At 51.3% G+C, this 15950-nt stretch overlaps 5 protein-coding genes and 1 non-coding gene across 6 annotated transcripts; 4 read left to right on the plus strand and 2 right to left on the minus strand.

Moving 5' to 3' along the window:
* Positions 1-143: 143 nt before the first annotated feature.
* BO79DRAFT_252487 (uncharacterized protein) lies at positions 144-687 on the plus strand (the record flags this gene model as incomplete). The annotated part of the gene is made up of 3 exons (XM_025685930.1): positions 144-176; positions 269-335; positions 413-687. 3 exons carry the CDS (start codon positions 144-146, stop codon positions 685-687), a joined length of 375 nt encoding a protein of 124 aa, XP_025542485.1.
* Positions 688-1605: 918 nt separating this feature from the next.
* Positions 1606-2684, minus strand: BO79DRAFT_279891 (negative regulator of the PHO system). The gene is made up of 3 exons (XM_025688012.1): positions 2631-2684; positions 2521-2544; positions 1606-2440 (listed from the first exon to the last, which is right to left on the minus strand). Exons 1-3 carry the CDS (start codon positions 2673-2675, stop codon positions 1625-1627), a joined length of 885 nt encoding a protein of 294 aa, XP_025542486.1. The 5' UTR covers positions 2676-2684; the 3' UTR covers positions 1606-1624.
* Positions 2685-4605: 1921 nt separating this feature from the next.
* Positions 4606-4679, plus strand: BO79DRAFT_t62. The gene has a single exon. It is a non-coding gene; the product is annotated as a tRNA-Val (tRNA).
* Positions 4680-5473: 794 nt separating this feature from the next.
* On the plus strand, positions 5474-7217 carry BO79DRAFT_243914 (DUF1776 domain-containing protein). Its single transcript, XM_025685326.1, has 4 exons — positions 5474-5541; positions 5604-5946; positions 5999-6162; positions 6228-7217. The coding sequence occupies exons 1-4, from the start codon at positions 5509-5511 to the stop codon at positions 7068-7070; spliced, it is 1383 nt and encodes a 460-aa protein (XP_025542487.1). The 5' UTR covers positions 5474-5508; the 3' UTR covers positions 7071-7217.
* On the minus strand, positions 7126-8392 carry BO79DRAFT_226135 (uncharacterized protein; the record flags this gene model as incomplete). Its single annotated transcript, XM_025683771.1, has 4 exons — positions 7126-7187; positions 7265-7268; positions 7503-7847; positions 7931-8392. 4 exons carry the CDS (start codon positions 8390-8392, stop codon positions 7126-7128), a joined length of 873 nt encoding a protein of 290 aa, XP_025542488.1.
* Positions 8393-11193: 2801 nt separating this feature from the next.
* BO79DRAFT_76994 (cell cycle inhibitor Nif1) lies at positions 11194-14121 on the plus strand. Its single transcript, XM_025689719.1, has 2 exons — positions 11194-13619; positions 13677-14121. The coding sequence occupies exons 1-2, from the start codon at positions 11401-11403 to the stop codon at positions 13825-13827; spliced, it is 2370 nt and encodes a 789-aa protein (XP_025542489.1). The 5' UTR covers positions 11194-11400; the 3' UTR covers positions 13828-14121.
* Positions 14122-15950: the final 1829 nt, after the last annotated feature.

A 15950-nucleotide genomic window follows, 5' to 3' on the forward strand; every position in this document is an offset into this window, starting at 1 on the left:
CTCTCCTGATCTTCTTTCTTCTCTCTCCTCAGAGCTCTTCCCTCTTCTTCATCTTCTCAACTGCGCACATATTCAGATACACAGAACCTCCAAGATCACCTACTAAAACCACCTCACAACAACTTCAATTCAAAAGTAGAACAATGACTCGCTGGACCGACGAGAACAAGGCGACTGTATGTCCCTCCCCAAACCCCTTCCCCAGACACACATGCATACAGTATGTACATACCCAGAGACAAACAATCTAACATTTCACCTCACCAAGCTCCTCCGCCTCATCTTTGAGACTCAGAATTTCCAGATCGATCTCGACAAGATCGTCGATGCCTGGCGTAAGTATACAACCTATCCACCCACCCGCACACACACAATAACCCCAATCTCATCACTAACCACACCGACCCCACAGCCGGAGACGACAAGCCCACCGGCAAAGCGCTCAGCGAACAGCTGGGCAAATACCGCAAGCCTGGCAGCTCCATAACCTTTAGGTTTACCAAGGGCAAGCGGGCTGCTCCTGATGGATCGGGATCATCTGCGCCTAATACCCCTACTCCCAAGAGAATCCGAAAGACCAATGGAAAGGCTAGCAAGGTGAAGGCGGAAGTGCCCTCTTCTCCTGTCCCTGTGCCTAAGATTAAGGGCGAGATTGTGGAAGATGATAAGAAGTTTCTGGAAGCTTAAGGGCGAAGGTGAAATAGTCTAGAAGAGGGAAAGATAGAAAGGAGTACCGGCTTACGGGTAAATTAGCTGGGAGTTGATGGTTTTATGCATAAGATCAGGGGACTGGTATTATGGTTGGGGTTGAGACGTTAGCATGGAGTTGGGTTGAATAGGCGCATAGTTCATGTGGAATGGAGTTTAGGGAGTTGTGGATCCTTTCCTCCCTTTAACTTGATGGCCTTGTAGCATGTTCTGATGATGCGTGTAGTAAGATCAATTATGTAGGGCTCTATTGGTTTGTCAATGCTTCGGCCATGGCCAGCAGAAGAAGCAAATATTTCATCGAGTTTGTAGGTAAGGTTCTCAGTATTCATGTATCCTAACCAGTCTACTATATTCCTTACTCCTTCAGTCGAGCCAATGCTCGGAGGTAGATCAGCGAATATATTTTCTACGAACATGGGTCATCTTCGAAAATCTATGTCGTTGTGCACGAGATCGTGAAGGTGTTTCATCAACAGCAACGGGCGAAGAAATCGTATGATATACTACAACTATGTGGTCTATCAGAATGGCCGCCTAAAATGTGCTGCGATGTCCCTGAAGACACAACGTGATCGGCTTCGCAAGGTTGATTCCCGACCTGAAACGGGCGCCAATTATCGCAGCTCACGGGGTTTAGTGCGGATCCGGACGGGAAATGCCAATTTATCCCGGGCTCTGCGTGGAGGGGGCTCAACTGTTGCTTCGCAGTCGCTTGCAAAGTTCTTCTGCTATTCTTGAGATCAACGTAAACGGATTCCAGTCCTGGAAACGCCTTGCAGTCGCATAACTTGGAACAACGCAAGGGAAAGATTATAATAGTAATGACTGCTGTATGAAGTGCCTGGATCTATGGTCAAATAAATCATTGAAGAAAACTCATCTATATTAAAATAACGTATATCGAGAGAATCATTTAATCAAGCCCCTGGAACCACGGGTGATTTAAAGCCTCCGTGGCACTGATGCGTGCTTCTGGACGTAGTTGCAACATGCGTTCCAGAAGGTCGACCCCCACAGGATCTAACGACGGTATAATTTGTTGCAGACTTTGTGGAGAGCGAGGCGGGAAGTCGTTTCTGTATTCGGGCAATTGACTGACGCCTGGCCAGGTGAGTTCGGTTGGTGTGCCCATAATATCGAAGATCTTCAACAATTGCTCTGCATTTGTTGTTCCAGCGAATAATGCAGAGCCTGTATACATCTCTGCCATGATACATCCGACGGACCAGATGTCTATGCTGGTGTTGTACGTGCGACTTCCAAGAAGCACGTCTGGGGGACGATACCAGAGAGTGACCACGTCAATCGAAAATGTGCTGATGGGTATACCAAACGCACGGCCCAGCCCAAAATCCGCAAGTTTTAGCCGCCCATCCTGGTTGAGTAGTAGGTTCTCGGGCTTCAGGTCTCGATGTAAGATGCCATTTTCATGACAGAAAGAGACACCGCACAGCAACTGGTAGACGAAAGACTTGGCCGTTGCGTTGTCAAGGGGGCTACTTTGAGTGTCAATGTAGCGCTTTAGATCCTGATCCATGTACTCAAAGACCAGCACCAATTTGTCCTCGACGTTTATCACATCGTGCAGGGTCAGGATGTTCTCGTGTGTGAGGCGTCTCAGCAATGAGACTTCCCGAATAGCCGTTGAAGGAGCGCCTTCCTCAGCGTCGAGATTGATTTCTTTCAAGGCCACCAATTCGTTTGTCTCGCGATTGCGTCCTTTATAAACCTGGAATTTAAGGTAGATACGCTGTCAGACACCACCAGCTGTACCTCTCGATCAGGAATCCAACGGATGGCTGAACGAACCGTTGCATATGTTCCCTGGCCCAGCTAACGTGATCATAATTAGCGACTAGGCTCACTAGAAACCCTCTCTTTTCTCTTTCATCATTTCTCATCTAATAGGAACCACAAACCTTCTCCAGTTTCTTGAAGGAACCCTGATGAGAGGATGAAAACATGATCTGAGGAGTGGCGGGGTTGGTAAAGGGGAAATCCCGAGTTTAAAGCTCGATAGCGGTACGGGTAGCAATCAAACTAACGAATGTGCTATATGCTTGGTCAATTTAAAAGTGCTGAGACATAGCATTGGCAGTTTACCAAGATGGGTACTCGACCCAGTTGGTAAGCAGGGGCTTTCCCTTGCTTTTATACCGAGGAAGCTCTAGCATGGATGCTAAGGTGGAACGTGTATATTGCCAAATTGGACCATTGGTTCCCACCTCCTTCCCCTTTTCTGCGTGAACGTTTACGTAGCGTAAATGTGTCTGCCCTTTTTTTATCTTCTGTGTTGAGTTGTCCTTGGTGCGGATCAACCAGACGGCCACCTTACGAAAGCGAGAGACCGAGGGGCTTGCATGGGCAGGACAATATTGACATCACCAATCCGTACTCCCACCGATTAGCGGCTCATAGCAGGGCCAACTATCAGAAGAGGTAGTACTTGGCAGGGCGACTAGATCTGGCCCCCAATAGGGTACCGAGCTAAGCGTCAAGCACTCAGGAGGGGCATCCAATTGTTCTCTCACCATACAGACACGCAGTCAGAACACTGTGGGCGATCTCTAGTCTGTGGTTGGCCATCCCGAACTTAAACGCAATTGGTTCGGCCGATGTAGACGGCGGCTAGATAAATAGGCTGAATGACTCGGCAGTGGCTGAGGCGCCCCGCAATCATTCGGTCTACATAGTAGGGATTGCACATCTTGGACAATGATCCACACCGAAACATCGGTCAACTCTTCCGCACTGGAATTGCGGATTGGGTTCACTACCTAAATAGAAAATAGTCGAACTCCCAATATCTGACGATTTGATCAAGAGGCTTTCGAATGGTTATATTAGAAACTGGAAACGGTAATGTATCCCGTCTGGAAGTCACAGAGCAAAATTCCAATGCAGCTTTGAGGATAATCCACGACCCTTCAAACAGGGATGCTCGTGAGACAATCGCAAGTGTCCATGAGATCTACAACGGTGAGTAGCTTCCCCGTGAGCCCCTCCTTAACTGGCAGGAGTATATCGTGCCGCACTCTGGAGGCGGGAACTACCAGGGTTTCTCGCTTTGCCGAGACATGCGATTATAGCACAGGCTTGTCGGAGTTGTCGGTTCCGGGTATGCTTGATAATTAATGTTTCATGTAGGCTGAAGGTGTACTGGGGAGCTCTTGTTAAGACGTATATACTTCAGACGAATTGTGGCTCGGTTTTCATGCGATTGTCAACACTATCTCGGCACGGGGCAGACCTGCTCCACACATCGCGATAGCAATAAGGCTGGAGAGCCTGATTCTATCCCGCCAGATACAATGCGGCTTTCTTGTGTCACACAGTTTTTGATGGTTGATCGACCATTGGGGACTGATTATGACTTATGATGAAGTGCTGACTGAGCGGACCATGCTTGCTGCCTCAGGATATCAATGTAAAGGTCAAGCACGAAGGATTCTCCTTTGCTTTACATACATGGAGTATGACTGAGCAGTGTCATTCCTCCGCGATCTGCGTTTTCTTGGCTGGATTAGCATAGTCTAAAACCTGGTGGGCCACCACTGCAAATACCTATTATAGTGAACGGAAGATTTCTCTTCCGCGAACTTGCCTCAGTACTCTTGGCTTTCGACACGAGACCTTTCTTCTGTGAGATGATATGGGAAAACACTTAGGTCATGGACATGCAAGGTGTTCCCCTACTCCGTACAGCTGGTGGGATTGGTTGGTGGCGCAGGAGGCCATAAGAATTGCGCGATAGATATAATGGTCGTTATCGTGATACAGAAGAGCAAATACATGGGTATGTTGTCCGGTTGAAAGCGACAGAACGGTGCGCTTGACCTACTGGTAAGAGCTTTAGATTGTTAAGCAAAAGTTGAGATATTATTTCAACAAGTTGGCCGGATGGTGTAGTTGGTTATCACGTATCGTTAACACCGATAAGGTCCTGGGATCGAGCCCCAGTCTGGTCATACTTTTTTCCTCCCCATCGTTTTTTGTTTGTTTGACGGAGGCACAAATATAATGTTATGTGCTAAGTTTACAAAGTACATAGTACTATCCTTATGATGGAAGGTTCTTATTTGTATGATCCCTACAGAATGCTCTGATTGTGCCTGTCTTTATTGGTTTCCTAACCATAGCTACTATAACATGCTTGGATGCTAAAATCACACTGGAATCTCGTCAACCCATCGTGTATTCCCAGAGACGTCTGTGAGCGCCTCACCCCGTGTTATGTTTGAATGTAATTTAATTTCACAGACAAGTCGCTTGTTCCTCGAGTCGTTGTAGTAGTATGGGTTGCTCTCATGTCGGAGCCGGTCCTTTAACATGGGAGTTTTGGCTTTGGCAATGCTATGGTATTTTAGATAGCCATGATATTACTAGCATTGACAGCTTTTCATGCACTGTTACACTCGTTGTACTCATTAGTTTCATTGAAGAGTTCTACTACTACTGAGAGGTTGCAGACTCGAAATGATAGTAATATATAGTAGCCAAATCAATGACATATTAACACGGCTATCTTCGGTGTTCCAACCCCATCTTTCGGAACTTATGGACCAGTTCAGCGCATGATGAAGATTGCTAGCAAGACCCTTACGACCCATCATATGCTTGTTGCATATAGTGCAGCATTCACATCAACGGTGCAGCCGTATAGATTCGGGCGCTCCAATAGGGCGGAAAGGCTCATGTGACCCGCCCGCCGATAAGAATCGGATTCTTCATTGCCGGCGAATCTTCATCAACCTCTTTATCTCTGAAAGCTCGGGTTCCTGAGCAGACAGCATCATCATGACTAGTGACGACCAGTTTTTCTTCGACTACGTGAGTTGGTAGCATGCGCCCTCTGCTCGCCGCTTTTGTACTGACGCTTTCCTCTTCTCCAGCTTGCCTCGATACCGCATGACGTAAGGAGATATTCTCTCCAAGTCGCCGAGTCGATCGACCGACAAGTGGACCACGCAGCCAACGCACTCCGCGATACCCTCTCCAGCCAGTCATGGCTACCTACTTCCGTACGGCCCGTATCCAGAAACCGACCCAGTCCGCCCATACCGCGAGGATTCGTTGATCGCGTGCACAGTTGGTTCTTGCGCAACCGGGCATGGAGTGCTGCCATCATCGCATTCTTGGGCACCAGTTGTGTGTTGTATTATGGGAATAAGAAGCTGAACGGAAAGCGACGGAGAGCCAGGCGAGCTGGAAATGGAGCCCGGAAGGAAATAGTGGGTATGGATATCTCCTACTTTTTCTATACTTCGCAGTCTAATCATTGGGACAGTCGTCGCCGGGTCGCCCCATGAGCCGATGACCAGAGCGATCGCCGCCGATTTGGAACGTCGAGGTTACATAGTCTACGTGACGGTCACATCTGCAGAGGAGGAACATATCGTGCAGTCGGAAAATCGAGCAGACATCAAAGCCCTCTGGTTGGATCTCTCAGCCGTAAGTGCAATCAATCAACCGCCTCGCAGGAATCTAACCTCAAACTGACAATATCGATATAACAGACACCCTCCTCACCATCCGAAATACATCCCTCCCTAAATGAGATCTACTCCCTTATTTCTCGACCTCAGTCGCCCATGGCCGGTGTGCCCCCGCACACTTGCCAACTTAGCGGCCTCATCCTCGTGCCCTCTCCGAACTACGCCTCCGGCCCCGTGGCCACAATCCCACCCTCCTCCTGGATCGACACCGTCAACACCCGCCTTCTCTCCCCCATCCTCACGACCCAGATCTTCCTCCCTCTCCTCACTCTCCGCAACTCCAACAGCACCATCGTCGTCGCCTACCCGTCCATTTCCTCATCCCTCTCCGCTCCCTTCACCGGACCCGAAGTCGCAACCACCCGCGCACTGTCAGGGTTCGCAACCTCCCTGCGCAGAGAACTCAGCCTCCTCCAACAGAACAACATCGACGTTGTGGAACTCAAGCTCGGTAACATCGACCTGGGTTCGCAGTATCGCAACGCCCAGAGCCACATCACCGGCACGGAAGTCCTTGCCTGGAGTGTGCAACAGCGGTCCCTATACGCCTCGCAGTATCTCAACAGCATCGAACAGCGACCAGCTGCATCCGCCGGGCCTAGCACGATCCGCGGCTCGCCAGCCCGGGCTCTACACTACGCTGTCCTGGACGCACTAGACCCCCCATCGAAGGATATCTTCGGCAGAAGGGTGGCCAAGAATCCTGTCATCTATGTTGGTCGGGGGGCCCGGACGTACCATTTCATCGGCGAGTGGGTTCCTGCTGGACTGGTAGGCTGGATGCTGGGGTTGCGGACCGGACAACAAACACCCCCGGAGAATGGGAGTGGGGGGAGTAGTGAGACGAGCTGGGAGAAGATTTAATGGTCTAAGCATTTTAATGATGGCGGTTCCTGATACGGAGTAGTGTTAAATGATATCATCTCATCTCTTCTTTCTTCTCTAACCGTGTCATATTGACATTTCTTCTTGACTGCATCTCTTCTTATCCATAGTAAGTAGTTATATGAGGGATTTTAAATCAAATATATGTAACATATCTGTGGTTAAAGCCATACGCATCTGTATCTGTATTATACAGTAACCCAGTATTAATTAGTATAATTGCCACTATACCCATCAATCCCACTCAACCCACAGGATAGCATATTAACCACATCGCACAATATTACATCCCGCACCATCTCCTACTCAAGAACCCCATAAGTAATCAACCACAGGAAGACATAAATAAACACCTCACTTCTCCTCCCTCAACTCCTCCACTCCCACTTCCTCCTCAACATCACCACCCACCCCAGCACCCGCATAATCCCTATCGTAAACAGACCTCTTCACCTTCCCGCCCGTCAATCTCCGCCTCAACCAGATGGCGCACCACGAGAACAAGAAGAAAACGATGATGATCGCCAGAATGGCGAAACAGTAACCCGCAACATGGCCACTCTTCTCGCCATGCGGACCGGGATCCAGGAACGAGTACGTGTAGAACCCCTCAGTGTGGTAGGTGAGATAGGCGAGGGAGACGTAGAGAAGGAGGATGAAGATCAGCACGGTAAGACTGAGGAACGGGTGCGGGGCGGTGGTTGGGAGGATGATTTCCGACAGGGCGTAGAGGGAGTTGAGGCCGTGTTGGGAGATCTGATTATATCATTAATATCGCTATGAGATTTGGAAGATAGGGGGCGGGGGAAAGAAGTAGTGGGTGGAGGAGGGGTACTTACGTTCTGCCATCCGCTGAATGTCACGGTGTACCAAGGTCCCGAGTAGAGAATTGCCCAGAAGACGATGGTCACGAGGAAAGGGTAGGTAGTGACGGTGGTGTAGAAGAGGCCGTGGAGGGCGCGAAGGGCGCGAGGCCAGCGGTCGAAGAGGACCGAGTGGCCCTTAAGTGCATAGCAGGCTGTGTGGATGGAGGCAAAGAGCATGTAGAAACCGATTCCCCAGTAGGTCAGCCAGGTGAAGTAGCTGAAGCTCTCGCCGATTTCTGCGCGGTCGCCATGAGTGCCGCTCCAGCCCCAGATGAAGAAGATGCTGGTGAAGATGTAGAGGGAGATGGTGCCGCGGAGGATGGCGTAGGGAAGGGGAGGGAGAAGCCAGGAGGTTTCGTAGACGTGGGCACGGTCTCGAGAGGGATCGACGTGGAGGAGGTCGTAGAGGGAGCGGTTTCTCAGTCGGTTCAGCATGTTGAGAGGGCTCCACGCTTTGGGCTTGGCTGTCGCGGTGTCGCGTGTAGACTATAGGGTAGTATAGTATAAGCGGTAGTAATTAGGGCTGTGTGTTCAGTTGTTTCATGGGGTGGTGATAGACATGGGGATCTGCTCGATGTGGAGGGGTGAACAAAGCGCAAGGGACAACGCGACCAGAGATGTTTTACAAAGAGATTGGGTGGAAGGTTTGTCCTTTGTGTCCCTGTCAAAATTCACACGCCCCCTCCCCTTCACATTAGTATTCTTCTCCTTAACGACTGATCATCTCGAGTTGATTAGGCTCATGCTGCTAACACCTAAGCTTCGGCGGAGCGTCGCCGAAATACTCATTTAGTCGGCCTGCCGTGCGTCATGATTGGACAAACGGGAGTATGGTTGTCTCCGCTGCTCCTCCGTACCTCAATTAGCTCACGATAGGGAGAGTGGTCTGTGAGGTTGAAGAGATTTTTCATTTTCATTTTATTTGATTGTCCTTTCCATGGATGGAATCCGTTTTATGTCACTGGATGGAGACATTCCAACGGCTGTCGGTTCCCTTGCGCTATTGCCAGCCACTGAGTGTCAGGAACAACGTTGGCTGCAGCAACATCCCTGTTCAATATCTTGACTGCTAAGCAAGTAGATAGTCAATCTTACGATAAGATCGAGCGGGGCTTCCTGCCGACATTCTCAGATTGCTCGACAGTCAGCAGTTGGTGATACCAAGCGCTGATCCATAAGGTTTCAATATAATGGACTCAGATGAGTGTCAGCCTTGGATAGGGCCACGAAGAGGACTAGATATGTACCTCAGGCAGCTGATATTATTACTACTTATTATTGACGAGTCGATGTGGGTGTACTCCAAAGAAAAGTCTAAGAAGAAGCTGGTCGGAGGTCCAGCGGTAGAAATCCCCGATGCTCCAGTGTTTAAATTGTCGCACCAATCATCACTGGCTAGCGATCGTTTTAGACTGTTTGGCCGTTCCCGCAACGTTGTGCCTGATTCCGGGCCAGCTGACAAAACGAGCACATGCCCCGGGGCCAATTGCTAGGTCCTTAGGAAGGGGACACGAAGAAAAGCATCATCAACACCATCGTCATCAAATAGTGCTCATCCCTGGCGATGATGTGGGATGGCTAAGACTTCTGACTTAGGCGTCCATGCTGAGGACGCGCACCCCCCTCAAGGTGCCGCTCTTTTTAACTGAATGAACAATCTACAGCATATTTCGCTCAACGACAACAGGTCCAAGTAACGAGAACGCAGTCAGATGAGACATTTGTTCCAGATGGTGGTCATCTTGCCTCAGACTGGTTTTACTTTGCCTGTTACGAGCGATGAAGATGACGGAAAGAGGGTGGAAAACATCTACCCAGAATCTTAGACAAGATCTACCTCCTTGCACTACACAGACCGGCTGGCTAGTCAACGGGCGACTATCGCAATAACAACACTAGCCGGGAGGGCACCATGGCAGAAGCGAAACGAACGGCGGTCGTTGGAGCAACAAATGGTACCTGAGAGGAAAGAACCCATGGGACGCGATGAACGAATCAGCAGCGGTTCTCAAGGTTGGGATACGAAAATTTGCAGGGGGTGGGAAGAAGCGAATATAAATAGCATCGCAGAGCCACGGTGCGGTTCAGACTCCACCGTCGAATCAGGCTGAACCACTAACCCGACAGACAGACTCACGATGGTCGAGAATGCTATTGCCTTCTAGAAGCTGGGTCAAACCCATCGACGGACAGGCTTTCCCCGTGCTAGATAGAAAACTCTCTTTGGTACCTTTGGGGGAGTCCGGGCATCAATAATCATCGATAAAGCGAACAATAGTAATGCAAGCCCCTGACTTCGCCCCGGTAAAATAAAAACCGAAAGAAAAAAGGTGTAAAGATCCGCCTGCAGTTGGGTGGATGCCAAGACCGAGGAACTGTCAGCTGTCCGGTATGGGTATGTAACGGGGAAACGGCAACCCCTGAAAGAATGGGCCTGTGGGCGGGTGTATGGCACTGTCTGGCACCAGCAAACAGGAGTGATTGGGGGGAAGACTGCATGGCACCCGTCGGTAATGGCGTTACCGTTCTTTTCTTCCCCTCCGCGTGGAGACGCCCAGAACGACGGTCCTTGTTTGGGGATCGTCAGGGCGTAAAGTAAAGTAAAGTAACGAAACCTCCTGCCTCGAACCTGATCAAATGGGCCAAAACGTCCTTCACACGCTCTTCCAGTCTCGCTCGCTTCAAACTCACTCCCTCCTTCTTAGTCCCTTTTTCCATCTCTCTACCATTCCCCCCCGCCTCCCTCCCTATCCCCTCTCTCTCTCTCTCTCTCTCTCTCTCTCTCTCTCTCTCTCTCTCTCTCTCTCTCCTCTCCGCAATGCCAGTTCATGGTCTCCTTGTGTGACGACTCTTGAACTGTCAACTAGTTGATTGTTCAACTGCCCTCTCACTCCATACTACTAATATAGTGGTAGGGGTAAGTAGTGACTGTTATCCGCCGGGGAAAACCATCACTTTATCACACCACAACCCACACCAATTGGGTGCCGTTTCCCCTCCGGCTCTTTAGTACCGGCCTCACCCATCCACCTCCATACCCCTTCTATCTACTATCTACTGTTCGGAACTGTTCGTTCGATTCTTTTCTCTTCTACACCCTCTTGCTTATCTCCTTCCCTGGGGCTGTCATTCCTTTGTGTCTTCCGCCCCCTCCTGTCCGCACCTGTCAGCTGTGCAGTGCTTCGAAGAACTGTTCTTGCGCGCCTCCGGCTTACCAGTGTGTGCAGAGCATCAAGCGCTGCCCGACTATTCCCCCCATTCCAACTCCCGTCATCCCACATTCTTCATGCAACGCGATTGAACAATCGAACCCCTCGCCCGTCCACGGTGGTTAATGATTTGATCGATTAAGACCCTACGTGTCGTTCCTGTTTTGACTCCGGAAAACGAAACCGAACATCTCTCTATCTTCGAAACAATTTGAGGAATCCTGAATAATAACCATGGCCTCCCGGCCCAATTTCGAACACCGCTCCCCCTCCCACGACGTCCTTCGCAGCGGGGCTCCGTCTCCACGCATTGAGCACTACGATGGTGAAATCCCTCCTGCGCTCTCTCCACTCGATGCCTTCGCAGCTCAAGGTCGACTCCTTGCTCGTCAACTGGAGGAATCGGCACGGAGGAACCGGCGCATGAGCAGGCTGCCTCCGTCCAGCGTGGCTCGTTCGCTCTCGCAGCCTCGTCCCGGCTATTTTCGATCCCCATCGTCGAGCGATTCTTCCACTGGCGCAAGAGGTCACGGTGGACGCAATGAACTGTCAAGACAACCTACGCAGAAGTTGAGCCCCGAGGTGGAGGAACCCAAATTTCGCCCGCAGTCTGAACATCCTCGTCTGAGTGCGGTGTCGCACCTGACCAGCCAAGTGGGAGATTACCCCGAGGAGGACGAAGACACGACTCCGAAAAAAGAGCCGAGCGTGAACGCCCTTGACCTGCCACGCGCCGAATCACCCGAGGATGCCATGTCCTCACACAGCGCACCCGAAGCTCCGCCGGAAGGCCCTCCTCGATTCTATGCTGTCTCCCCCACTGGCCTTACTCCTGGTGGCCCGCCCCCTTCGCTGGGGGTCTCGATGGTGGCACCGTCTCGGACCTCTTCGACTGATTCTGTCTCTCGCTTGAACATTCCCCCACGAGGCCTAGCACCCCCGGGATCGCCACTGTCTAGGCCATCGAGTAGTGCTCGAGCAGTACAGCCCGAAAGCTCTGACGATGACTACAGCAGCTCGAATGCCGGGTCGACGTTCTCAAAGCCCCGAAAGATGTCCGCCAGCAGCGCCGTATCACTGCCATACTCTTCGATGTCCTCTTCCATGACACGCTCGCATCCCCGATCGCCGTCCATGAGCTCCGAGACTTCGAACGCGGGCAATTACCTTCAACGGCCCTATAACTTTTCACGTCCCTTGAGTCGGTCTAGCACAAGTCTCTCTGCCCCAGGTCCGAGGGCTTCGCCGGAACCGCCGGTTGCCAACTCGCAAGGCGCGCTCAATCGTGGACACAAGCCTAGTCCCATTGTGGTACCATCGCCAGCGGACCTGCCGATCAACCCCAATGAAGACCCATCTTCCGCTGTTTCTTGCTACACCTATGCCAAGTACTCGCTGCCCCGGGGACGTGCGGTTTCGAGGGATTCGGTGGTCTTCTCCGCCCTCCAAACCCCTCATTTCGAGTGGCAGGAGCCTTTGTTCGAGAGCCCAACTCGACACAGCACAGCGGGACCTCCGCAACCCGCAAGGACCCCGTCGCCTACCCCCTCTCTGCAGGCTTCAATCCACTCGAAGACGCGCTCAATGTATGAGTCTCCCGCTTCCGCTCGTCACTTGACTCCGGAGCCCCCTCTGCCTCAACAAAGCCCGCCATCTCCGGAAGTCAGGCCATCTCCAGCGATTCCTGCCGAGCCTGAGCCCGAGCCCGAGCCTTCTGTTGCGAAGCCTGCACCTACCGAGCTTGTACCTACCGCGCCTGCACCTACTGAACCTGAGCCTACCGAGGTCGCTCCCACCGAAAATACTTCTACGGAACAACGGGAAGCAGAGGCCCCGAAGATAGACCACACCGATGCCACTTCCTCTGCAGGTTCTGAATCGACCGTTCGTCCGCAAACCGCGCGCACAAACACGACAACATCGGCTGTGATTACTGCGGATGAGCATGTGACCAAGGGTATCGAATGCCATGAAAGAGGGTCTTTGAATGAATCGACATATCACCTGCGCATTGCAGCCAAGCAGAACCATCCAACCGGAATGTTACTTTACGCGTTGGCTTGTCGACATGGCTGGGGTATGCGACCGAATCAACGGGAGGGTGTGCAGTGGTTGCGCAAGGCGGTGGATTCTGTTGGTATCGAATTGATGGACGATTCGAACCCGACCATTCCCGCTCGCGCCAAGGAGCTACAGAAGGCTTATCGAGCGCAGTTTGCCTTGAGTATCTACGAGCTTGGAGTAAGTCATCTGAACGGATGGGGTATCGAGCAGGACAAGTCCCTGGCCTTGCGTTGCTTCGAGATCGCGGGCCAATGGGGCGACGGCGATGCCCTAGCGGAGGCCGGCTTCTGCTACGCCGAAGGTATTGGATGCAAAAAGGACCTGAAGAAAGCGGCGAAATTCTACCGGCAGGCGGAAGCGAAGGGCATCAGTATGGTTGGGAACAGTTGGTAAGTTGCTCCACCGGCTCGGCTATGGTTGGGGTGGGTCTAACCCGGCTTTGATAGGATCTACAAGGACAAGTACATGGACGAGGAGTCCAGCTCGAACTCGCGTGGTCGGGGCCAGCCTGGCAGTACTCCCGAGAAGAAACAGCGCAGCAAATCCCGAACCCGCAGTCTTTTCCATCGCAAAAAGTCGGTTGCAACTGAAGCATAGACGGTTGTGCAGTACCCTCGTGGTCAACCCGAGGGCCTGTTTGCATCCGCCATCTTGTGCAGCAAAAAGAAAGGCGAAAGGCTTGTTCTGCATTTGGTCTTGGCATGATTTTCCCTTGACATTCCTGTCCTTCCTCGACCATTCAGTGTCTCTGGTCAGTATCACCACGCACATTGTGCTGCCGATTGAGGAAGACTTTTCTATTCTACTTCGTTTCATTCGTTTGAACCCATCCGTGGGTTGCCGCTCTTCCCTTTTCTTTACTTTTCCCTTTTCCCCTCGCATTTCGCGCTATTTATTCGCACCTTTCCTTTTTCTCCTTGAGCAGGCCTTGCTAGCTGCTCCACCCTTTGGATCACCGCGTCAAGTGGCTTCTCGCTTGACGTCTCGTCCCAATTTGCGGGCAGCGATATTCGTTTCTTGGATACCCATCATTTTCGAATCACTGTGTGATATTTCATTTTCTTCTCTTTTGGAATACAACCCTATTTTCACCCACCCTTCGTTCTGTGGTTCTTCCCTTCATAACCAATTTCATTTCTCCACTTGTTTTCTTTCTTACTTCTTTTTCCCGTGGACGCTCGTCCATGTTCGATCGTTGGGATTCTCTTCCATTCCTTTCTTTGACTCCTGTAATACCATTTCTTTCCCATTTCTTCTTAGAGATAGCCGTGTGTTTGTGTCGACCGAGATCATACCTGATGATACTCACGAGGAATTGCTACATAATCGGATGTTCATCCATCATTGATGGATAGAGTTTTGGACATGCTTCTGGATACCTCAGCCTCTGAGAAGTTAGTAGTGATTGCTGTTCCAGCGTGATCAAATTGAGTCCTCCAGTGGCGACGAACCACCGGGGGGAGAGAAGCGACAAAGACAATTAATTACCCGCAATTTAGTGTCCAGCTAGGGAAGAATAGCGTTTTGCTCTTGGTGGGTGAGATTATTGGGGGGAAAGGGTAAGCAAGTCCTGACTAGCACAACGGACTATTCAGTAGTTGGATCACCGGGTGGGCTTGGCTGGAGACCAACTAACCAACTAAGCGGGGAAACAGGCAAATACCTTCCCCCCTCCTTCCGGCCTCAGCTTGAACTCGAGAAAAGAAATTAGAGCAAGACGGAGTATGCAATAACAATATAGCACGAATGCACCAGAACTCCGGGCTGACCGCGACCGGCTCGGTTGATTGGTAGGCGATATTAAACCCCGGGAGTTCATTAGCTCAAGCCCAAGTCGGGCCATTGGCCGGTGCTCGAGCGCAGTCTACGGAGAATTGGCCCAAAGTAGAGAAAGAGTGGCGATGGGATGCAGACCTGATGACCCAAACAGGAAGAGAGCCAGCCTTAGCTCGACCTTCTGGCATCGCGCCGGCATTTGGTCCCACCCCAAAGCTGCCCTGATCGTCCGGGGGAAATTGGGGGGTTGCATTAGCCCTTCACACTTCAGCATGCTCCGGCTGTCCTCCTGCGCCCTCCTGCTCCTCCTTCTCCTCTTCCTTCTCGTGCTCCTCCTCCAATCACTCGCAGCGGGATGATGCGATGGCTCACCTCTTGCCTCGGTTCACGTACATCTTCAATCAGGATTTGCAGGTGCAAATCATCATTCATGAACAATGCCTGATCTAACCTACCCACTGTACGGCTGAGAAAAAAGTATGTGTGTGTAGCTCCACGCGATCTCAAGCTGGCCATGGTCCTTGCGCGGGGCCGGACCTAATGGATCTTGTTCTCATTATCTGGATCGTCCTCCCGCATACTGGGTCCTGGCATGGCGTCCCTCTGGTGGCTCGCCCCTCAACCTACGCCGTTACACTTCCTATCTACTAGGGCCAGTAGCGGCATGTTTCGTCCGCGCCGTCTCAAGCCTGGTTGTACACTAGTATGACCCGCGGTGTGCAGACCTGATCGACTATCGAGGTTGCTGAAATTGGACATGTGATGGTCTCAGCTTTTATTAGTGTTTTTTTCTCTTTCTTCCCGGGGACATCTAGAAGATATATCTAGCTACCTAGCGTTCGAGCAGGGGGGTTTAGACCCGGTTGTTTCCTTTTTCCTTCGTCCTGGCTGATTGTGGGTTTTTCTCCTCTCCTCTCCTCCCTTGCCTCCCTTGATTCGGTCTC

This window comes from Aspergillus costaricaensis (assembly GCF_003184835.1).
Source record: "Aspergillus costaricaensis CBS 115574 unplaced genomic scaffold BO79scaffold_7, whole genome shotgun sequence".
In the NCBI taxonomy this organism is placed as follows: Eukaryota; Fungi; Ascomycota; class Eurotiomycetes; order Eurotiales; family Aspergillaceae; genus Aspergillus; species Aspergillus costaricensis.